The sequence below is a fragment of the Monodelphis domestica genome, chromosome 6 (assembly GCF_027887165.1).
Source record: "Monodelphis domestica isolate mMonDom1 chromosome 6, mMonDom1.pri, whole genome shotgun sequence".
NCBI classification, from domain to species: domain Eukaryota; kingdom Metazoa; phylum Chordata; class Mammalia; order Didelphimorphia; family Didelphidae; genus Monodelphis; species Monodelphis domestica.
Genome location: NC_077232.1, coordinates 9,644,923 through 9,661,576, shown reverse-complemented (window position 1 = coordinate 9,661,576; position 16,654 = coordinate 9,644,923). Strand labels below are relative to the sequence as shown.

General features: G+C 57.3%; 1 protein-coding gene across 1 annotated transcript; it reads left to right on the top strand.

The window, feature by feature from the left end:
- The first annotated feature begins 205 nt into the window (after positions 1–205).
- Positions 206–16,050, top strand: NAA40 (N-alpha-acetyltransferase 40, NatD catalytic subunit). The gene is made up of 8 exons (XM_001368874.5): positions 206–392; positions 7,300–7,395; positions 8,127–8,179; positions 12,004–12,099; positions 12,180–12,338; positions 12,793–12,876; positions 13,049–13,126; positions 13,594–16,050. The coding sequence occupies exons 1-8, from the start codon at positions 387–389 to the stop codon at positions 13,733–13,735; spliced, it is 714 nt and encodes a 237-aa protein (XP_001368911.5). The 5' UTR covers positions 206–386; the 3' UTR covers positions 13,736–16,050.
- The last annotated feature ends 604 nt before the right edge of the window (positions 16,051–16,654 follow it).

Here is a 16,654-nt window from a genome sequence, read left to right as displayed (position 1 = left end):
CTACGGGAAAGCTGAGGCTTGCGGACCAGGGGCTGCGGAGGTTAGGCTTCGGGGTTGGGACAGAAGCTGTGGTTGCCATGGCAATAGACGCAGGCGGGCAGGAGGGACTGGAGGAGGGACTTGCGCGTGACGTTAAGGAGCGCGCGCCACCTCCTCCGCTCGCTCCTCTGAATCTCATCGGCGCTCGGCCTCCCGTGGCCGTTGTGCGCCGGCGCGGCCTGGGGACAGCGCGCGGGGAGGGGGCCAGTGCGGCGCATGCGCGCTGTGGTCCCCGCCGCTGCTTGGTGCCCCCGCCGCTGCCGCCGCTGCCGCCGCCTCCTTTCCGCCGGCGGGTGTGTGAAGGAGGAGCTGGAGCCGGAGCCGGGGCCGCCGCCACCGCCGCTACCATGGGGGTGAGTGAGTCCGGGCCGACCCCCCCCCGACCCCCCTCCCCCATTGTTCCCATGACCCCCGACCCCTTCGGCCCCACGTGACCCCTGCTTCTCCCCCCCCCTTCCCGGCATCCCCTGGGGCGCCCCCGCTGTGAGCTCCTTGTCTTGTTTCCTCCCCTCTCCCCTTCTCATGTGCGCCTGCAACCCCGGGGTCCGAGCCCGCCCACGGATACTCGCGACGTGACCTTGGGCGAGTCACTGATCCTCCCGGGGCCTCAGTTTTCCCCTTTGTAAAGAGGCCAGAGGCTCCTTTGGGGCATCCTTGTGACCGACAGGGAGCGGGAGGTGTTCGAGTTCTTCTTTGTCCCTCCCACAGTGGATCTTGGACAAACTCCCTCCTATCCCCACTCCATGCCTCAGTTTCCCAATCTCTAAAGCTAGGGGGATCGGTGGCACCCTTTTGCCTCTTGTACAGGGAGGGAAACTGTGGCCCTGCCAGGGGCAGGTCACAGGGTACCAACCTGGTCCCCTCATTTCTGGCCTCAATCTCCCCCTTTCTGAAATGGGGGCACAACCTCCCCTTGGACCTGATGCCATTCAGGGACCCCCAGATCCATCAGGCCCCTTCAAACCAAGGCCACTTCCTGGGCCCCAGGTTCCTTTCAGTTCTTGTGGGAGTCTTCAGGCCTGAGGAAGGTCAGCTGCCTCTACCCTCAGTTTCTCCAGTTCTAGTGAGCCCAGACTTTTGAGCACTGCCTCCCTCAGGTCCCCCCAAGTGGGCTGGGACCTGGCAGTGTCCTGGATTGCTGCCCCCTGGGAGCCTCTGAGCCTGGGGGTTTCCTTTCATGGAAGGGACGAAACTTCCTTCTGTTGGGGCCCATGACAGGCCACCCTCGCCTCTGCCCCCAACCCTTCAGGACCACCCACAATTCTCTTTGGGGTTCCCTTTCTGAAGTGGAATCTTCACTGCCCTGTTAGGTGACATGGCCGTGACCGTAGGCCCCACTTTGGAGGATGGTGGTCAGAGAGGCTCAGACTCACCGGACCGTGCTGTTGGCACTGTTTCTTCGGGCTTGGAAAGGGTGGGGGTGGGCTCTGGTCCTGAGGCTGGAGGGGGCCTTCAGCATTGAGGACTGTGCTCAAAACCATCCTGTGTCCGGGAACTAGCATCCCCTTTTACAGTTGAGAAAACTGAGTCTGAAGTAACTCCCCCACAGACACAGTCAGTAAGTGTCCGAGTCGGCATTGGAACAGTGAGAGAAACTTGGCTTCCTTGGAATTTGTACTGGGCACCCTCACCCACTCGCCTTGGGCATCCCACAGGGCTGGGCGGGGGCTCTTCTCCTTCCTTGGGCATCTCACCCGGACCCTCTCAATTATTCTCTCAGCAAATGGTCCTCAGGGGCCTCTGTCCAGCCCTGAGCCCCAGCACCGTGCCCTGACTGCCTCTCGGATGTCTGTCTCAGGAGATGTGCAGGACAGATTCTCCTCCCTGCTGCATCACCATCTTCCTCCTGGTCACCCAGCCCATCCCATAGGGTGTCAGACCCTTCCCTGCCACAATAGCTGCTTCCCCTCCACACTCTGTGGCCCAGCTGCACACAGCACCCGTCTCCTGCTTCCAAGCCTTTGTCCTGGCTGTCTACCAGGTCTGGAATGCTCTACTTCCTTGCCGCTTTGTCCTGGGGTCCCATAGGAGGCCTTTCCTGGCGCCTCCCATTTTCCCCCCTCAGATTCCCTTCGGATACTTGCCATGTGTCTCGTGGGTGTCACCTTCTTTGGGTGTTGTCTCCCTTGCTAGAATGGGGGCTCCCCAGAATGATTCCCTTCCTTGGTGTGGGCACCGATGCCCAGAGAGGATGCCAGCTGCCGGCCCTCAGGCCTTTGGTAGTTGACTCCTCCATGGGAGATTCTTTTCTGAGAAGCCTTAAGCCGCTTGGTGAGGGCCCTCGGTGGGCTGAGTGCTGGGACTCTCTGTTTCTCCCCACCCTGCCCCTGACACCTCCTGGGTGAAGATGGCAGCGTCAAGTCCATTGGAACCCCCAGCACATCCCTTCTCCAGGCCCGGCAAGCTCCAGGGGATGCTCTGCTGGTCTTTCGCCCAGGCAGCTGAAGCCGTTAGAGTCCATTAACTCCCCCTCCCAGGGCCCGTTCATCCAGGTGCTGGTGCCTGAAAGGGACTGTTAGCTATCGAGGGGCCACAGAGGGTGGCTGGAGGCGCCCCTGGGAGTGAGCCCATAAATCTCCCCCCCCCAAGGCTCCCGGGGATGCCAGATGCCCTTACTCTGTGCGAGTGGACAAGGAGAGGCCAGCATTCTGAGCCAGCCCCCCTCCACCCACCCCAGGGGCCCTAGAGGGTCCTCCGCAGTCTCTGCCCTGTGGGTGTCTTGCTGGCGATGTATTCTATCCAAGTCAAAGTAAGATGCTCTGTTCCCAGGCCCACGCGGCTCTCCTCTCCCCCCTTGCCTGCGTCTGTCTCAGTCCCGAGCCCGGGAGGGAAGGCCTGGCACCCAGAGCCAAGTTTTCCTTTCTCCTTCGGCCTCTCCGTTTCCCTTCCCTGTGATTCCCACAGCTCTCTCGAGTAGAGATTCCCCCCATGACCCTCCGCCAGGCCTACCTGGGGTCCAATCACACCTGAAGCAGATTCGTCTAGTAAAAGCTTGGTGTTGCCCAGCCCAGGGGTCAGCTGATCCCTGCTCGCTCCCAGTTGAGAGGGATTCTCTAAGCTGGCTGCCTTTAGAGGGGGTTCTGGAATGGGAAGAACCATAGACTTGGCAAGGAGGGAGAGGACCTTGGGTACCATCTAGTCTTAACTCCCTTCTTTGATAGAAGAAGAGACTGAGATCCAGAGAAGGCCAGTGACTTGTTTGGGGTGGTGAGACCTCAGCCTTGAGACCCACTACGTTTTGCATTGCACACAGTAGTTTTTGGTCAGTAGGTGCCCAGAGGCCCCAGGAGTTTGTAGCGTGCCAAGGCAGCAATAAGTGGCATAGTAGATAGAGCCCTGAGCCTGAACTTGGGAAGACCCAGCTTCAAATCTGGCCTCAGATACTCACAGGCTGTGTGACCCTGGATAAGTCACTTAATCTCTGTAGAATGAAGATAATCATAGCACCTGCCTTCTGGATTCTTGTGAAGATTAAGTGAGACAATATTTGTAAAAGTGCCTGTCCCAGTGTCTGGCACAGAGTAGTAGATGCTTGTTTCCTTTTTTCCTTATAAAAACTGCAGATGATTCTACCTGGGTCACAGCCCTCGGAATAGGTGGCAGCATTCCCTCCTGAATGACCAACCTCCAGACCAGACCTCAGTTCCCCCAAATACTAGGCAGGTCTTTTAACAGCTGTTGGTGCGGCTCATAGATTGTCAGCTCCTGGAAGGCAAGAGCAGTGGGGTTCGTGCCCCCCCCCCATCCCGGCCCCAGCTGCCCCTGGAAATTTTTGTTATATTACATGGTCCTGAGAAATCGGCAGGCAGGGCGGGGCTGTTTCCCTATTTGCCTACCTGCTTCCAGAGAGGATTTGAGGTAGCTCCCAGGTTCAGAGATCCAGACAATAGGAACCGAGACCTAAACTGTGACAGTGTTGGTGCTTAGAATTGACTGAGCTGTGCCCAGGCAGGGAGTGCCAGTGGGCACTGGAGAGCAACTGAGCAACTGAGTTGGGTTCCTGAGAAGTGATGGAAGGCCTCATGGCTGGGATTCTCCAGAGTGTAGTAGAATGCAGAGCTGGACCTCTTTGAGCAGCTGTGCCTGAGTTTTCTCATTTGTAAAATGGGCACAGTAATATTTGTACTGCCTGACTGTCTCATGGAGTGCTATGAGGGGGGAGATTTAGACATTGTTATGGGATTTGGGTGAATCCCTGTCTGTACAAATGGAAACCAGGGCTAGAGAGGGCTAAGAGCTTTGTCTAGGGAGCTCAGTGAGAAAAGCCCGACTCAGGTTTCAGATCCCAACTAAAGGGGATCCATCACCCCAGACTACAAAAGGCATGCCCATTCCATACACATGACACCAGATACTCAGGCGCTGGAAGCTTGGGGACATCTCTGAGGCTCCAAAAGATGATCATCTAGACCAGCATTGGTGAACCTTTTAGAGATCGTGTGCCCAAACTACCTTCAAGCTATCCATGAGCCCTCTGCATTACCCCAGAGAGTGGAAGGAGGAAGTACTCACATTGGGCTGCTGGGCAGAGGGGCAGACATGTGAAAAATGTCTTTCAGTGCTGAGAAGAGGGAAATGGAGCAGCTCCCCCTGTGCCACCAGGGCATTCGTGCCGCGTCTTCACCTGCATGGATCTAGACCAGGCTTTAGATTACAGATGAAAAAATGAAGGTCCAGAGAAATCAGGTGGCTCCCCTGAGGCAAGCTTTCTGGAACAAGAGGAAAAATTTTATCCTTAAGATCATTGAAATTCTTCCAAGAGGTCAATGGGTTAATTTTGATCATATAGTCAGTCCTCAACTTTCTCAAGGCTAATTTTCCTAGAAAATGATGTGAGTAGGGGCAACTGGATGGCTCAGTGGATTGAAAGCCAGACCTAGAGATAGGAGGTCCTGGGTTCCCATCCGGTTACAGACACTTCCTAATGTGAAAGGGAATTTCTTTATCTCAACTTAATCAAATACTTAGGAGTGCCCCACCCTTTTAACTCAATCAGTCAGGAACTTGTGAATCCTTTGGATGAGTTCATACCCTCAGAGGACCGGAGGTAGGTCCCACAGACACTGCCCCTTAGGCAGTGCTAGGCAATTTGAGAGGCTGTGATTGGTTCTCATGAAGTGGGAGAGAGACAGGAAGTGTCCTAGAAAAAAATATTATAAAAGGCAAAATCCAAAAAAAGACTCCTTCCTTGGCTCTTCCTCGAGGACACTTCTGGGTAAGGAGGATTCAGCATGATTCTGCACTGGAGGCTTTCTGGGTGGATGACTAGAGCTGAAGGAAGAGGCTTACACTGGTGAGGCCCATATTGAAGAAAGAGGTCATCAAACTTCCACCTGGAGATTAGGACCTGAGGGAGCTTTTGTCGAAGTTGAACTGAATTTCTTTGAATCCGCAGTTATAGAGTATTTAGCTAGGAAATATTTTCTGCTTCCCTCTTTTGCTGTATTTATATTATATTAAATTATTAAGAGCTACTAACAGATTTTTTTGACTTAAGGGTTAATATTTTATAAACGGTGACTGCAATCTTATATTTTTTAACTCTCATGTTGAGTCAAACCCAATTTTAAATCTTACACTCGCTGGTGACCCTGGGCAAGTCACTTAACCCCCATTGCCTAGCTCTTACTGCTCTTCTGCCTTAGAACCAATATTTAGTCTTCATCCTAAGCCAGGAGGTAAGAGTTTTGGGGAGGGGGGGGGAAGAAAGAACAAGAAAGGAAGGCAAATGTTGACACATTGAGCCTATGAGAAATAGGGGGGTTCAATTTCCAGGACCACCAAAAGCTATAATCTTGCTAGAGATTGCTGAAAACATACTTTTCTGCATACGGTTCTTTATAACAAAACATTAATTCTGATGATGTGCACTTTTCCTAGCACAATAATAACTCATAAAACAATGCACAAAATAAAATTGGTAACATGCAAAACACTTTTTCTCACTAGCACGTTCTCCCCTTTTGTAGATAGAACAAATCATCAGTCCGTTCCCACTGCTCTCCAGCCACCCGCAGGAGTGGACGCTCCTGTTTGAAGCTTCTCTGACCCCTTTATTTTCTCCTGAAGCCACATCACTCATTTTGCTCACTTAGTTTTTAGAGCCCAGAGGCCTTGCACTGCATTCTGGGGGCATAATTATGACAGAAACTTGAGTTTTAAAGGCAAACAATGAAAATCTGCAACAAAGAGCCCAGGAGCTCTTTACAGCATTAAGCTGAATAAGACAGGGAAGCGCTTGGCAGCCTATCCACAGTCCTGCGAGTTTTGCCACTCTTTTTTTTTTCTCCACTGTGCTTGGCTACAAATACTCGTGGTTGCCCATACAAAAGTGAAAATGAGGTTATTAGTGAAATCTCAGAATGTTTGAAACCATGAAAGTTAAACACTTGAATGTTGAAGATTGACTGTAAAATACTCTTTTTAAAACCCTGACCTTCTGTCTTGGAGTCAATACTGAGTATTGGTTCCAAGGCAGAAGAGTGGTAAGGGCTAGGCAATGGGGGTCAAGTGACTTGCCCAGGGTCACACAGCTAGGGAGTGTCTGAGGTCAGATTGGAACCCAGGACCTCCTGTCTCTAGGCCTGACCCTCAACCCACTGAGCCACCCAGCTGCCCCACTTTTTCTTTTTTTTTAAAAACCCTCACCTTCCATCTTAGAATCAATACTGTGTATGGGTTCCAAGGCAGAAGAGCAGCGAGGGCAGTGAGGGTGAAGTGACTTGTCCAGAGTCACACAGCTAGGAAGTGTCTGAGACCAGATTTGAAATCAAGGCTTCCCTTCTTTAGGCCTGACTCAATCCACTGAGCTACCCAGCTGCCCTTATAAAATACTCTTGACATCCAGGGTGAAAGAGTATATCTCTCTTCCACTGGTAAGCTTACTTTGGGCAAGTCGCCTCGTTTCTCTGAGTTCTTGTCTTCTCACCTTGAATCCAGGGCTCGATGTAAACAGTCGACCTCCGGGGCCTCAGAGACTTCCCCACGCCTCTCGGGCCTAGGTATCTGGTGTCACGTGTGGAACGGGCTGGGGTGATGCCCCCTTTAGTTGGGATCTGAAGCCCGAGTGATTTTCTCCCTGAGCTCCCTGGCAGGGGTGCCGGGCTCTCTCTGGCCCTGGTTTCCGGCTCTGTAAGGAGGATGGATGATGTCCGGGTCTCTGGGAGCTCGTAAGGGTATGAGCCTCTGAGGAGGCCCCTTGGGCTTCCGGCAGAATTTGGACAGGACCCGTTGCAGAACTTTCTTCCCTTGTCTTTGCAGAGAAAGTCAAGTAAGGCTAAAGAGAAGAAACAGAAGAGGCTGGAGGAGCGGGCCGCCATGGACGCTGTCTGTGCCAAAGTGGAGGCCGCCAACAAGGTGAGCCTGGGACGATGGTGTGCCCTGCTCGTGGAAGCTGCCCGGAGCCTGAGCGTTGAGGGCAAGCTGCGGAACGGGGTCGGTCGGGGCTCTTAGTCATTGCACGGCACGGTGCTGGCAGCTCGAAGCCGCAAAGGGGCCGGCCTGTTGGCTGGAGCTCCGGGCGCCCGGCGCTGGCCGTGCCAGGGTTGCCCGGGAAGCCCAGGAGCTGCGGGAGTTCCTCTGCCCTTCCTAGGCTGGCCTCATAAGAACAGAGGTAGAAGCGCTGGCTGTGTGGGGCACCGGAAAGTGGCACAAAGGCGGGGTCCCCGCTACGCTGAGTTTCCCAGCTGGCACTGCTGAGGTCAGAGGGGAGAGCGTGCCAGGTGTGCGCAGCCGCTTGAGCACCCGTGTGGAGGGGAGACCAGGAGCGGCCTGGCGGCCTGGCCTCCCTGGCCCGGCTCACGCCAGCCCCTCTCCCTCAGCCTCGTGGGACTGGCCGGTAAAATGTCCTGGTGGGCGACGGGGCCGTGGAAGATGGTGCCCAGCCCCGGCCTTGGCTGCAGTCAGGAGCCTCCGAGCTCCCTCTGTCGTCGGGTGCTCCTCGGCTTTGGCCGAGGGGGAGGGCTGGGCCTGTACAAGGCCGGACCCGCAGTGTCTGCTGGGACGTCTGTGCAGGGCAGAGGAGGAAGGCGGCCGAGCCAGCGGCACTGCCAGTGTCACTCATGCGGCCACCCCTCTTTTCTCTCTAGCTCGAGGACCCCTTGGAGGCCTTCCCAGTGTTCAAGAAATACGACCGCAACGGGTGAGTCCTCGGGCCTTCGGGCGCTGCCTCCTTGCCTGCTTCCTCGGGAGGAAGCTCGGCCCGGGAGGCCTTGCCTGCGGCCTCGGCGAGTGAGCCGGAGTCCCTGCTGACTTGAGGCTGGCACCCCGGAGCCGAGGGCCTCCTCTCCCCACGCGGTACCCAGGAGCTGGGGCAGCAGCGGGCCCAGGCGGGCTCCTGGCCCGGCGCCCAAAGGCAGCCTCTCCCGGGCCTGTCCACATGGGCCACTGAGGCCCCCAGGAAGGTCCCCTCCTGGAGGAGCCCCGAGCCTGGCAGCTCCTCGTGGGCGCTCCTCTCCTGCCCATAGCGCGACACCTTCGGGACAGACTGGGCCAGACGGACCCAATTCTAAGTGGCACAAACTCCAGCTCTGGGGAGCCACGCTGGGACCAGGCTGGAGGCAGGAGGCTCCTGGCAGGGCTGCCGATGGGCCCCGCTCCTGTGCTCGTGGCCCCATTGAGGCCCCCCCAGGCCTGCCCGCCACCCCCTGCAGAGGCCCCCTCCGACACGCCCCCGGGGGCTTTCCTTAGGGAGGAGGGGTTCTGGGGCGTCCCGCTGAAATGGGTTGAGGCTGTTGGACGGGCAGGGGCTGTAGGAGCTTCCGAGACCCCTGGGATGCCGGGCGAGGGAGCAGCACCGGAGCAGGGTGTACGGGAGGCGAAGGGAAGGGGCCGAGCACTGATGGAGTGCCCGGCATTGCGCTCAAAGCTTCACGCTCGTTAACCCGCTCTGCCTTCACAGCCCTCGGGGGAGGGAGGCCTTCTTGTCTCCGTCTTACAATGAAGACGTGAGGCGAAGAGACCGTATGTGGCTTGCCCTGGTCTAAAGCTAAACCTGAACTCGGCTTTTCCTGTCGCCAGGCCTTGAGCTCTGGGCACTGCTTGTTTTCAACCTTTACCTTCTGTCCTAGAATCCATACTGTGTAGTGGCTCCAAGGCAGAAGAGTGGCAAGGGCTGGGCCATGGGGTCAAGGGACTTGCCCAGGGTCACCCAGCTGGGAAGGGTCCGAGGCCAGATTTGAACCCAGGACCTCCTGTCTCTAGGCCTGGCTCTCTATCCACTCCCCCCCTACTCAACTTTGAGACTTCGCCCCGGCTGGCCATCTCCAGACAGCCATGATGGATTCAGGGCAGTTTGGGGACATAGTCATCCAGCTAAGTTACTAAGCAGGGGCAGCTGGGTAGCTCAGTGGATGGAGAGTCAGGCCCGAGATGCGAGGTCCTGGGTTCAAATTTAGCCCCTGATACTTGTAGCTGGGTGACCCTGGGCGAGTCACTTCACCCCCATGGCCCAGCCCTTGCTGCTCTTCTGCCTTGGAGCCAACACACAGTATTGACTGTGCAATATGAGGTGCAAACAGCTGTAGACAGACTTAAATCAGGAGCGATCTGGGGAGGGGGACGACAGTAAGACTTCCTGGCGGAGGTGGGATTTTACGTAGGACTTGAAGCAAGGGAGCTCTGTAGATGGAGTAGAGGAAGGAAGGAGAGCATTTTGGGCCTGAGGGACAGCCAGAATGCGAAGAGATAGAGGGGGAGCAGCAGTGAGGCCAGGGTCCCTGGATTGAAGAATCCATGGGGGGGGCAGTAAGGCATAAAGACTAGAAAGGGGGCGGCTGCGGGGTTCAGTGAATAAAGGAGGCCTGGAGGCAGGAGGTCCCAGCTGGGTGACCCTGGGCGAGTCACTTGACCCCCCTGGCCTAGCCCTTGCTGCTCTTCTGCCTTGGAGCCAACACACAGCAATGATTTTAAGATGGAAGGTGAGACTTTGTTAAAAAGATGACTGGAAAGGCGAGAGGGGCAGCGTTTACTGGAGCTTAGAGGCAGGCGTGCCGTGACCAGATTTGGGCTTTAGTCAGACCACTGAGTAGAGGCTGGCCTGGAGGGGAAAGACCTGAGGCGGGCAGAGCCCCCAGCTGCCAGTGCCGTGGCCCGGGTCGGGGAGAAGAGGCTGCAGAGGGGGCACAAACAGGCCTTGGCAGCAGCCTGGAGCCGTCCGGGATGACCCGGGGCTTCCCCTCCACACTAGTAGGGGTCGGAGCAGCCAGAATGCGAAGAGATGGGAAAAGATGGCGAGTTCTGGCAGCGTGTGGGAACTGGCGGGACCAAGGAGACTGTCCCAAGTGTTTTGTCTGTCTGTCTTCCCCCCGGGGGGCTCCTGTGAGGTGCCAATCAGAGGATTCGCTGGAAGGCAGCCTCGCCGGGCTTTAAAGGCCTTCTGAACTCTCCCGGGCTCGGCGTCCATCGCCTTCGCCGAGCTCTTCGTCTCGTTTACTCCGGAGCCCCCGTGGAGACCCTCGGCCCCGGCTCGGCCGCGGGTTCTCTGTCGGGAGAAGGCCTCGGAGCCACGGAAGGGCTTGAGCCTGCTGGGTGGGCCGGGGGGCGGCAGGCTAAGCTGAGCAGTGTGGGACCCCTCGGAGGGGCTCCCACTGTAGAGCCAGGGCCCACACCGAGCACAAGCAGGCCCAGCCAGTGCCCAGCCTTCAGCTTCTAGGTGGTTGGTCTGAAGGAGCCCAGACCCGCAGGGCCCGAGAACGTGGTCCTGCCCTTGCTGGGTCCCTGCAGGTGCCTTTGTGGAAGTGGGCCGGCAGTCACTGAGCCCCCTTCGCCCAGCCCTTGCTGCTCTCCTGCCTTAGAGCCAATCCACAGAAGTGATCCTGAGAGGGAAGGCCGTGAAGCAAACAGTGATGCGCCACACTCGGGGGACAATCCTAGGCCTGGAGCCCAGGGATTCCGGGCCCCGGAGGGGAGGGAGGAGAGAAGAGGGGCCGGCCTGGGACGGGGGGTGGGGGGGGGGAGGGAGATGGGGCTCAGGCCGGTGTGGAGGGTGTGATGGCTGTTCTCCCGGGCAGTAAGGGAGGCTCATTTACGCCCTCGTGAGTGTGGGGGAGAAGTGAGCTGCTGCGGCCATCGCGGGGAGGTGGTGTTCCCGGGCGACGGCCCAGGGCGGGCGTACTGAAGGGAGCTCGTCCGTGCCTGCTGCCTCTGTTCCCCAGAACAGTTTTTCCCTCCTATCTGACTGCGATTTGGAAGTCAGGCTTCAGCGATCCAAGGAATCAAAGGGCGGGGGGTCGGGTAGAGGGCGAGAGGCCTCAGGCCGAGCTGCTTCCTCAGGAATTCTCCTTCCCTTCCCAAGTTCTTAACTAGCCGAAATTGGGCTATTGAGGAAATCAGGCGGGAATAAGGCAGGTGGTGAAGGTCTTGGACGAGGAGGCCATTGAGTCTGTGGCCCTCGGTCCGACGGGACCGGGCTCTCTTCTGCTATTAACGAGGATGTCGGGCAACAAGGTGCCTTTTGCCAGGAGGCTCCACAGCTGGTCCTCTGGGCCAATCTCGGGCTGGCTCTGGGACGATCTCGAGCAAGGCAAGGCTCCTCTCCTCACCCTGAGATCTCAGAAAGGGTCCAAAAGCCCCTCCTCTTCCCGCGGTCTCTCCCAGGCTCCTTTGCTCCCAACTCCAGCGGTCCACTTTGTCAGTGAAACCTCTTTCAGCATTCCGAACCTCCTGCTCTTACCAGGGTTACGGCTTCCCGAAGCGTGACCTGCCTCCGTTTCCTGATCTGAGTCGTGGCCATAATGTTAGGCAGGTGCTTTGTAAGCGTTCGAGTTGGGCCTCCCCTTCCTGGGAAGGCCAGGGGGAGAGGGGGAGCAGGCCTTGGGGTCCGGCCTCCGCCGGGAAGTTGTGCCGCCGGTATTTGAGCCAGCTCAAGGCTTGGAGGCAGACCCAGAACCCCGCGGGCTTTGGGGCTTCTGCACACGAGCGGCCTCAGTGTGGGCTCTGTCTCACGGCGTGTCGCTTTCCCCACAGATTAAACGTCTCCATCGAGTGTAAGCGCGTGTCAGGGCTGGAGCAGGCGACGGTGGACTGGGCTTTCGATCTCACCAAAAGCAACATGCAGACCTTGTAAGTGTCCCTGCAGGGCGCCCACAGCCCGTCCTTCTGCCCGGGCCCTCTGCACACCCTCATCCTCTTCCGTTTTCTAGGTATGAACAGAGCGAGTGGGGCTGGAAGGACCGAGAAAAGAAGGAAGAGATGACGGATGACCGGGCCTGGTACCTCATTGCTTGGGAAGGGAGCGCCGTGCCTGTGGCCTTTTCCCATTTCCGGTTCGATGTGGAGTGTGGGGACGAGGTCTTGTACTGGTACGAGCCCCGGGCCGGGGGTGGGTCCCTGGGGAGGCTCCCCTCCCTCCCCTCCCCTCCCCTTGTGGAAGCTGGCGTTCCTATGGCGCTTTTGGGGTGACACATCATCTTATTGCCGTTGGTTGGTTTTTCTCCGTAAGCAGTTAAAGCTCCTGCCCAGGGTCATTGTAAGGAAGTGTCTGAAGCGGTATTCACACTCCGGGCTTCCTGACTTACCTCCTGGGCCGCTGGGCGGCCTCCACTGGGCTCTGTGGCCAACCCCAGGGCTGCCATGTAGGGCTCCTTGTCTCGGGCTGTGGGTCTCCCTCTCCCTCCCTTCTCTCATCTCTCTCCCCCCTCGTCTTCCCTTCGTCCCTGCCCCGTCCCCTCTCCCTGTGTCCGTAGATCTGGCTAGCCCTGCCTCCTCCCCGAAAGGGCCCCGAGCTCACCCCGGCCTCCTCTCTTCTTCCTCCAGTTATGAGGTCCAGTTGGAGAGCAAAGTGCGGCGAAAAGGCCTGGGCAAGTTCCTGATCCAGATCCTGCAGCTGGTGGCCAACAGGTAAGGGCCATCTCTAGGGCCTGGAAGGTTGGGGAGGTTGTTTGTGGGAGTGTTTCCTTTGGACACCTCCCTAGACAGCCCTGGCCCCGCTCGGGGGGACGTCCCCGTCCTTGGCCGTGGGCTGGCCCCCGGGACACCCCCAGAAAACGTGGCCTCTTCTCTTTGCCTTCAGCACGCAGATGAAGAAAGTCATGTTAACAGTGTTCAAACACAACCATGGAGCCTATCAGTTTTTCAGAGAAGCCTTGCAGTAAGTCTCGGGCCCTGGATTTGAGGAGGGAGGCGGTACGCCGGCTTTCCTGCCCTCCCCTCCTCCCTGTGCCTGCCCCTGTGGGCTGCTCTGAGGTGGGGGACTCCTCCCCCGTTTCCATGGTCAGAGCCTGTGATCGGGAGGGACCGAGGGACTTCTCCATCACTTTAGCTATTCAAGCCACCCTGCGGGGGGATGAGGGGTCCCCCCTGGAGCTAGTACCCCGATCCAGGCCTGCGGAGCTCCCTCCAGGCTCTGCAGTGCTTCGCCTCCATTCAGCCCTTCTCTTTGGTGCTCAGGACTCTTAGCCAGGTGCCAGGGTGCTCATCCTGGCCGGGTGAGTGGAGGCTCCCCCTAGCACATGCCTGTCCGGCTTTTGGGGAGGCTCCAGCGAGTCCCCGGGTACGGAGCTCTTGGCCAGCCAGGAAGGACTGTGTGTGGCTCATGGGAGGCACCCTGCCTTTCAGGTTTGAGATCGATGACAGCTCTCCCAGCATGTCTGGCTGCTGTGGCGATGACTGCTCCTATGAGATCCTGAGCCGGAGGACGAAGTTTGGGGACAGCCAGCATGCCCACTCAGGTGGGCACTGTGGCGGCTGCTGCCATTGAGGCTGCCCCAGGCCCCAGAACCACCTCTCCCCCCAGGCTGGCCCCTTCCCCTGCCTCCCGTCACTCCACACATTCTCAGCTGCCTCTCACCGCTCAGGTCCTCCCGGTCGTGGCCTCCTCGGCTCGGGAGCTACCACTGTGCACCCCCAGAAACCCAGGCTCCCATTGGTTGGGGAACGACTCCAAGAACCACCACCCCCTCTTCCCAGAGCAGTGGCAAACAGTACAGGGCAACAGGGCTGGGGAAGAACCGTCCGCTTTCTCGAGGTGACCCGCTGGGGCCCTTTGCCAGCCTATGATGCAGACAAGCTTGTGCCAAGCGGCGTCTTTGGAAGTAGCTGAAGCCCCCAGAGCTCGCTACCCCCAGCTTGTGCAAGAGCAGCCGCACAGCGCTGGGCTCCCCCACAGGAGAGAAAGGAGAGTTGGGGGTGCGAGAACACCCACAGCCTGGCTAAGAGCACGGCGGCATTAGGTCTGAGGAGCTTCCTCAGGGAGGGCCTCTGGTGCCAAGAAAGTGGGCTGAGCTCCTCCAGGAGTCTGTTTGCAAATGTGCAGTGAAAGTCGGCCCTGGGGTCCGGGGCTGCCTCTGGCAGGCCTTCCCTCCTCTCCATCAAGTCCGGTGGCCAGAGGGCTGGGAAGGAGCCCCCCACGTAGGGACAGTCTAGAGGCTGTGACGGAGCTCAGTGACTCCGGCTTATCCTGTGCTTCTCCCGGCCCCAAGGGTTGCTGCCCAGCTCCTGGGACGTGACATCAGGGAGCCCCCGGGCTTCCCCTAGTTCTGTCTGCTCTTCAATGCCATTTCCTCTGTACTTTGGTGCTGACTCTTCCCCTGCCCTGCTTGCACTATCCCTGACCTCTCCCTCCTTTGCCTCAGGGAGGTGCTGGTGCTGCTGACCCCGTCCACACTCCACCAGCGGTCTGTGGAGCAGAGGGGCAGCTGTGCCTAGCCTCTGGCCATTTTCTTCAAGGATGCACTCTGACCTGTCCGGCTCCTGGGGTGCTGGAATGGGGAGGAGAGAAGGCGGGAGAGGGCCTTTGTCGGGTCTCCGTCCAAGAGGAGCGGCTTCTTGGGTGCTGACCTCCCTCCCCTGTCTGTCCTCCGCGTTCCTCTCGCCCCCTGCCTGGGGTGGGGGCCGCCCCCAGCACGAATCCTTTGAAGCCCCTCTGTAGGGAGCATCTTTCAAGTCTTAGCCTCTGTGAAGGTTCTTGTAGAAGGTCTGTCCTCGGGCCTCAGATTCTCCTCACACCTGCATTGCCCCAACTCAGGAGGCAGCCGAGCCTGCCTGTTCTTAGACTGTCCCCTGCAAGCCCCAGGCCCTTCTCGCCTCTCACCTCTGCATGGGAGTACGGACGCCATGCTACGGAACACCAGCCTGTGAGCTGCTGGGGGCCGGCCCCGGCCTTCCACTTCCCTCTCCAGCTCACACCCTGCTCCCCTTGGAAAGGGCCAGGGTTTTTTAAAGACGCCTTTGCAGCTTTTACACTGGATTGAATCCCCACTCCCGAGCCTCAGTGTCTCTGAGGGAAGCTCCTGCCACAGGGTGGATTTTCTAGGGCATTGAAAGGGGCTGATTTGGGCTCCCTCAAACTAGGAGCAAATGAAGTACCTTTTAAGAAGACTTTCCCTTCTCTCCAGGGACACGAACCAAAATACTTTGGGTCTCAGATCATGGATTTCTGACTGTTTATACCCCCAGAATTCCAAAAGAATCCCCAACAAAATTCCTAGTAATGAGTTCATTGTGGCGCTTTTTTTTTTACTGACTTTAATAACCAGCCCCTGATGACCAAACTCTTTTGCAGAGGGTGCCGTGGAATTGCCCCCATCTCTGTTTGAATCGACTGTCTCTCAGTTGGCAGGGGCAGAATCTAAGGAGTAGCAAGTCATTCCTTGCTTTAGTTTTCCTGTTTTGAGATCTCCTTGGCCCTGTGTCCCATCAGTGTCTTGCCTCAACTTCTCCCGAGTCTAGTTTTTGAGAAACGTAGCCGACTGTTTGGATTGTATCATTGTTTTGTCTGGGGCACGGTGAAGTATTTTTGTTAAAGGTCTTCTTGTTAAGTTGTATTCATCCCATCCATGCTGGCGCACTTCTGTTGGTGTGCCTGTGTACGTGCGTGTGCGTGTGTGTGTGCGCGTGCGTGTGTTTCTTTTTAACCCTTCTGTTTTTTAGAGGAAGATTTGAGAACAGACCCCCAACTCTTGATATATATATTTTTTCCTTAGCAAATTCTTTTCTCACTGGAATCAAAGGGAAAAAGGAAGCCTTTTTGCATTGGTTTTATTTGTACGTTACAAATAAAAGACACTTTGTTCAGTTGCTGGTACGACTTCCTGGCAGAGTAGGCTTGGGAGTAGGTGAAGGCGGTGTCTGTTGGGGGTTCCGCTCCGAAAGATGTTGGTCAGTGTGGTTCTCGGGGCAGCTGGTGGTGTGAGGAAGATTCGAGGGCAGCCTGTTGAGGGAGCTGGACCCATGGCTACGTAGGCTTTCTCAGCTCGAATATTCTCTGTTCTGAGGCAGAATGAAAGGCCACGACTGCCCAGCCTCACCCCAGATCTCCCCTACCATAGAGCTACAGAAAACACAAAGCAGAACTTTGATCTCAGAAGTCAGTGATTTTTCCGTCCCAGGACAGTTGAGGAAGGCAGGAAGAAAGGTGTTTGGACTAGGGGCGAGAGCTAGCAGAGAGAGGGAAGGGCAGCGGCACCGGTACCTCGGGACGGGAAGGAGACAGATCCCAGCCAGGTTGGGTGCTAGTTGGCTGTGCTTTTCCCCCATTACTCAATTTCAGGGCAGAGCGGAGCAGTCTCATTTACGAGGGAGTGAAGACCTTAAGCTGGGTAGGGATCACAGAGTAGGCCAGGAGGGCAGTGACAAGACCTCCCAAAGGGTCATACCACATTGGAATCATTAAAAACCT

Bases quoted from the DNA above. Each gene is read 5' to 3' on its own strand.
- NAA40 (XM_001368874.5), top strand. The intron at 12,339-12,792 runs GTACGAGCCCCG...TTCTTCCTCCAG, and splicing joins GGGGACGAGGTCTTGTACTG to TTATGAGGTCCAGTTGGAGA. The intron at 13,127-13,593 runs GTAAGTCTCGGG...CCTGCCTTTCAG, and splicing joins TTTTTCAGAGAAGCCTTGCA to GTTTGAGATCGATGACAGCT.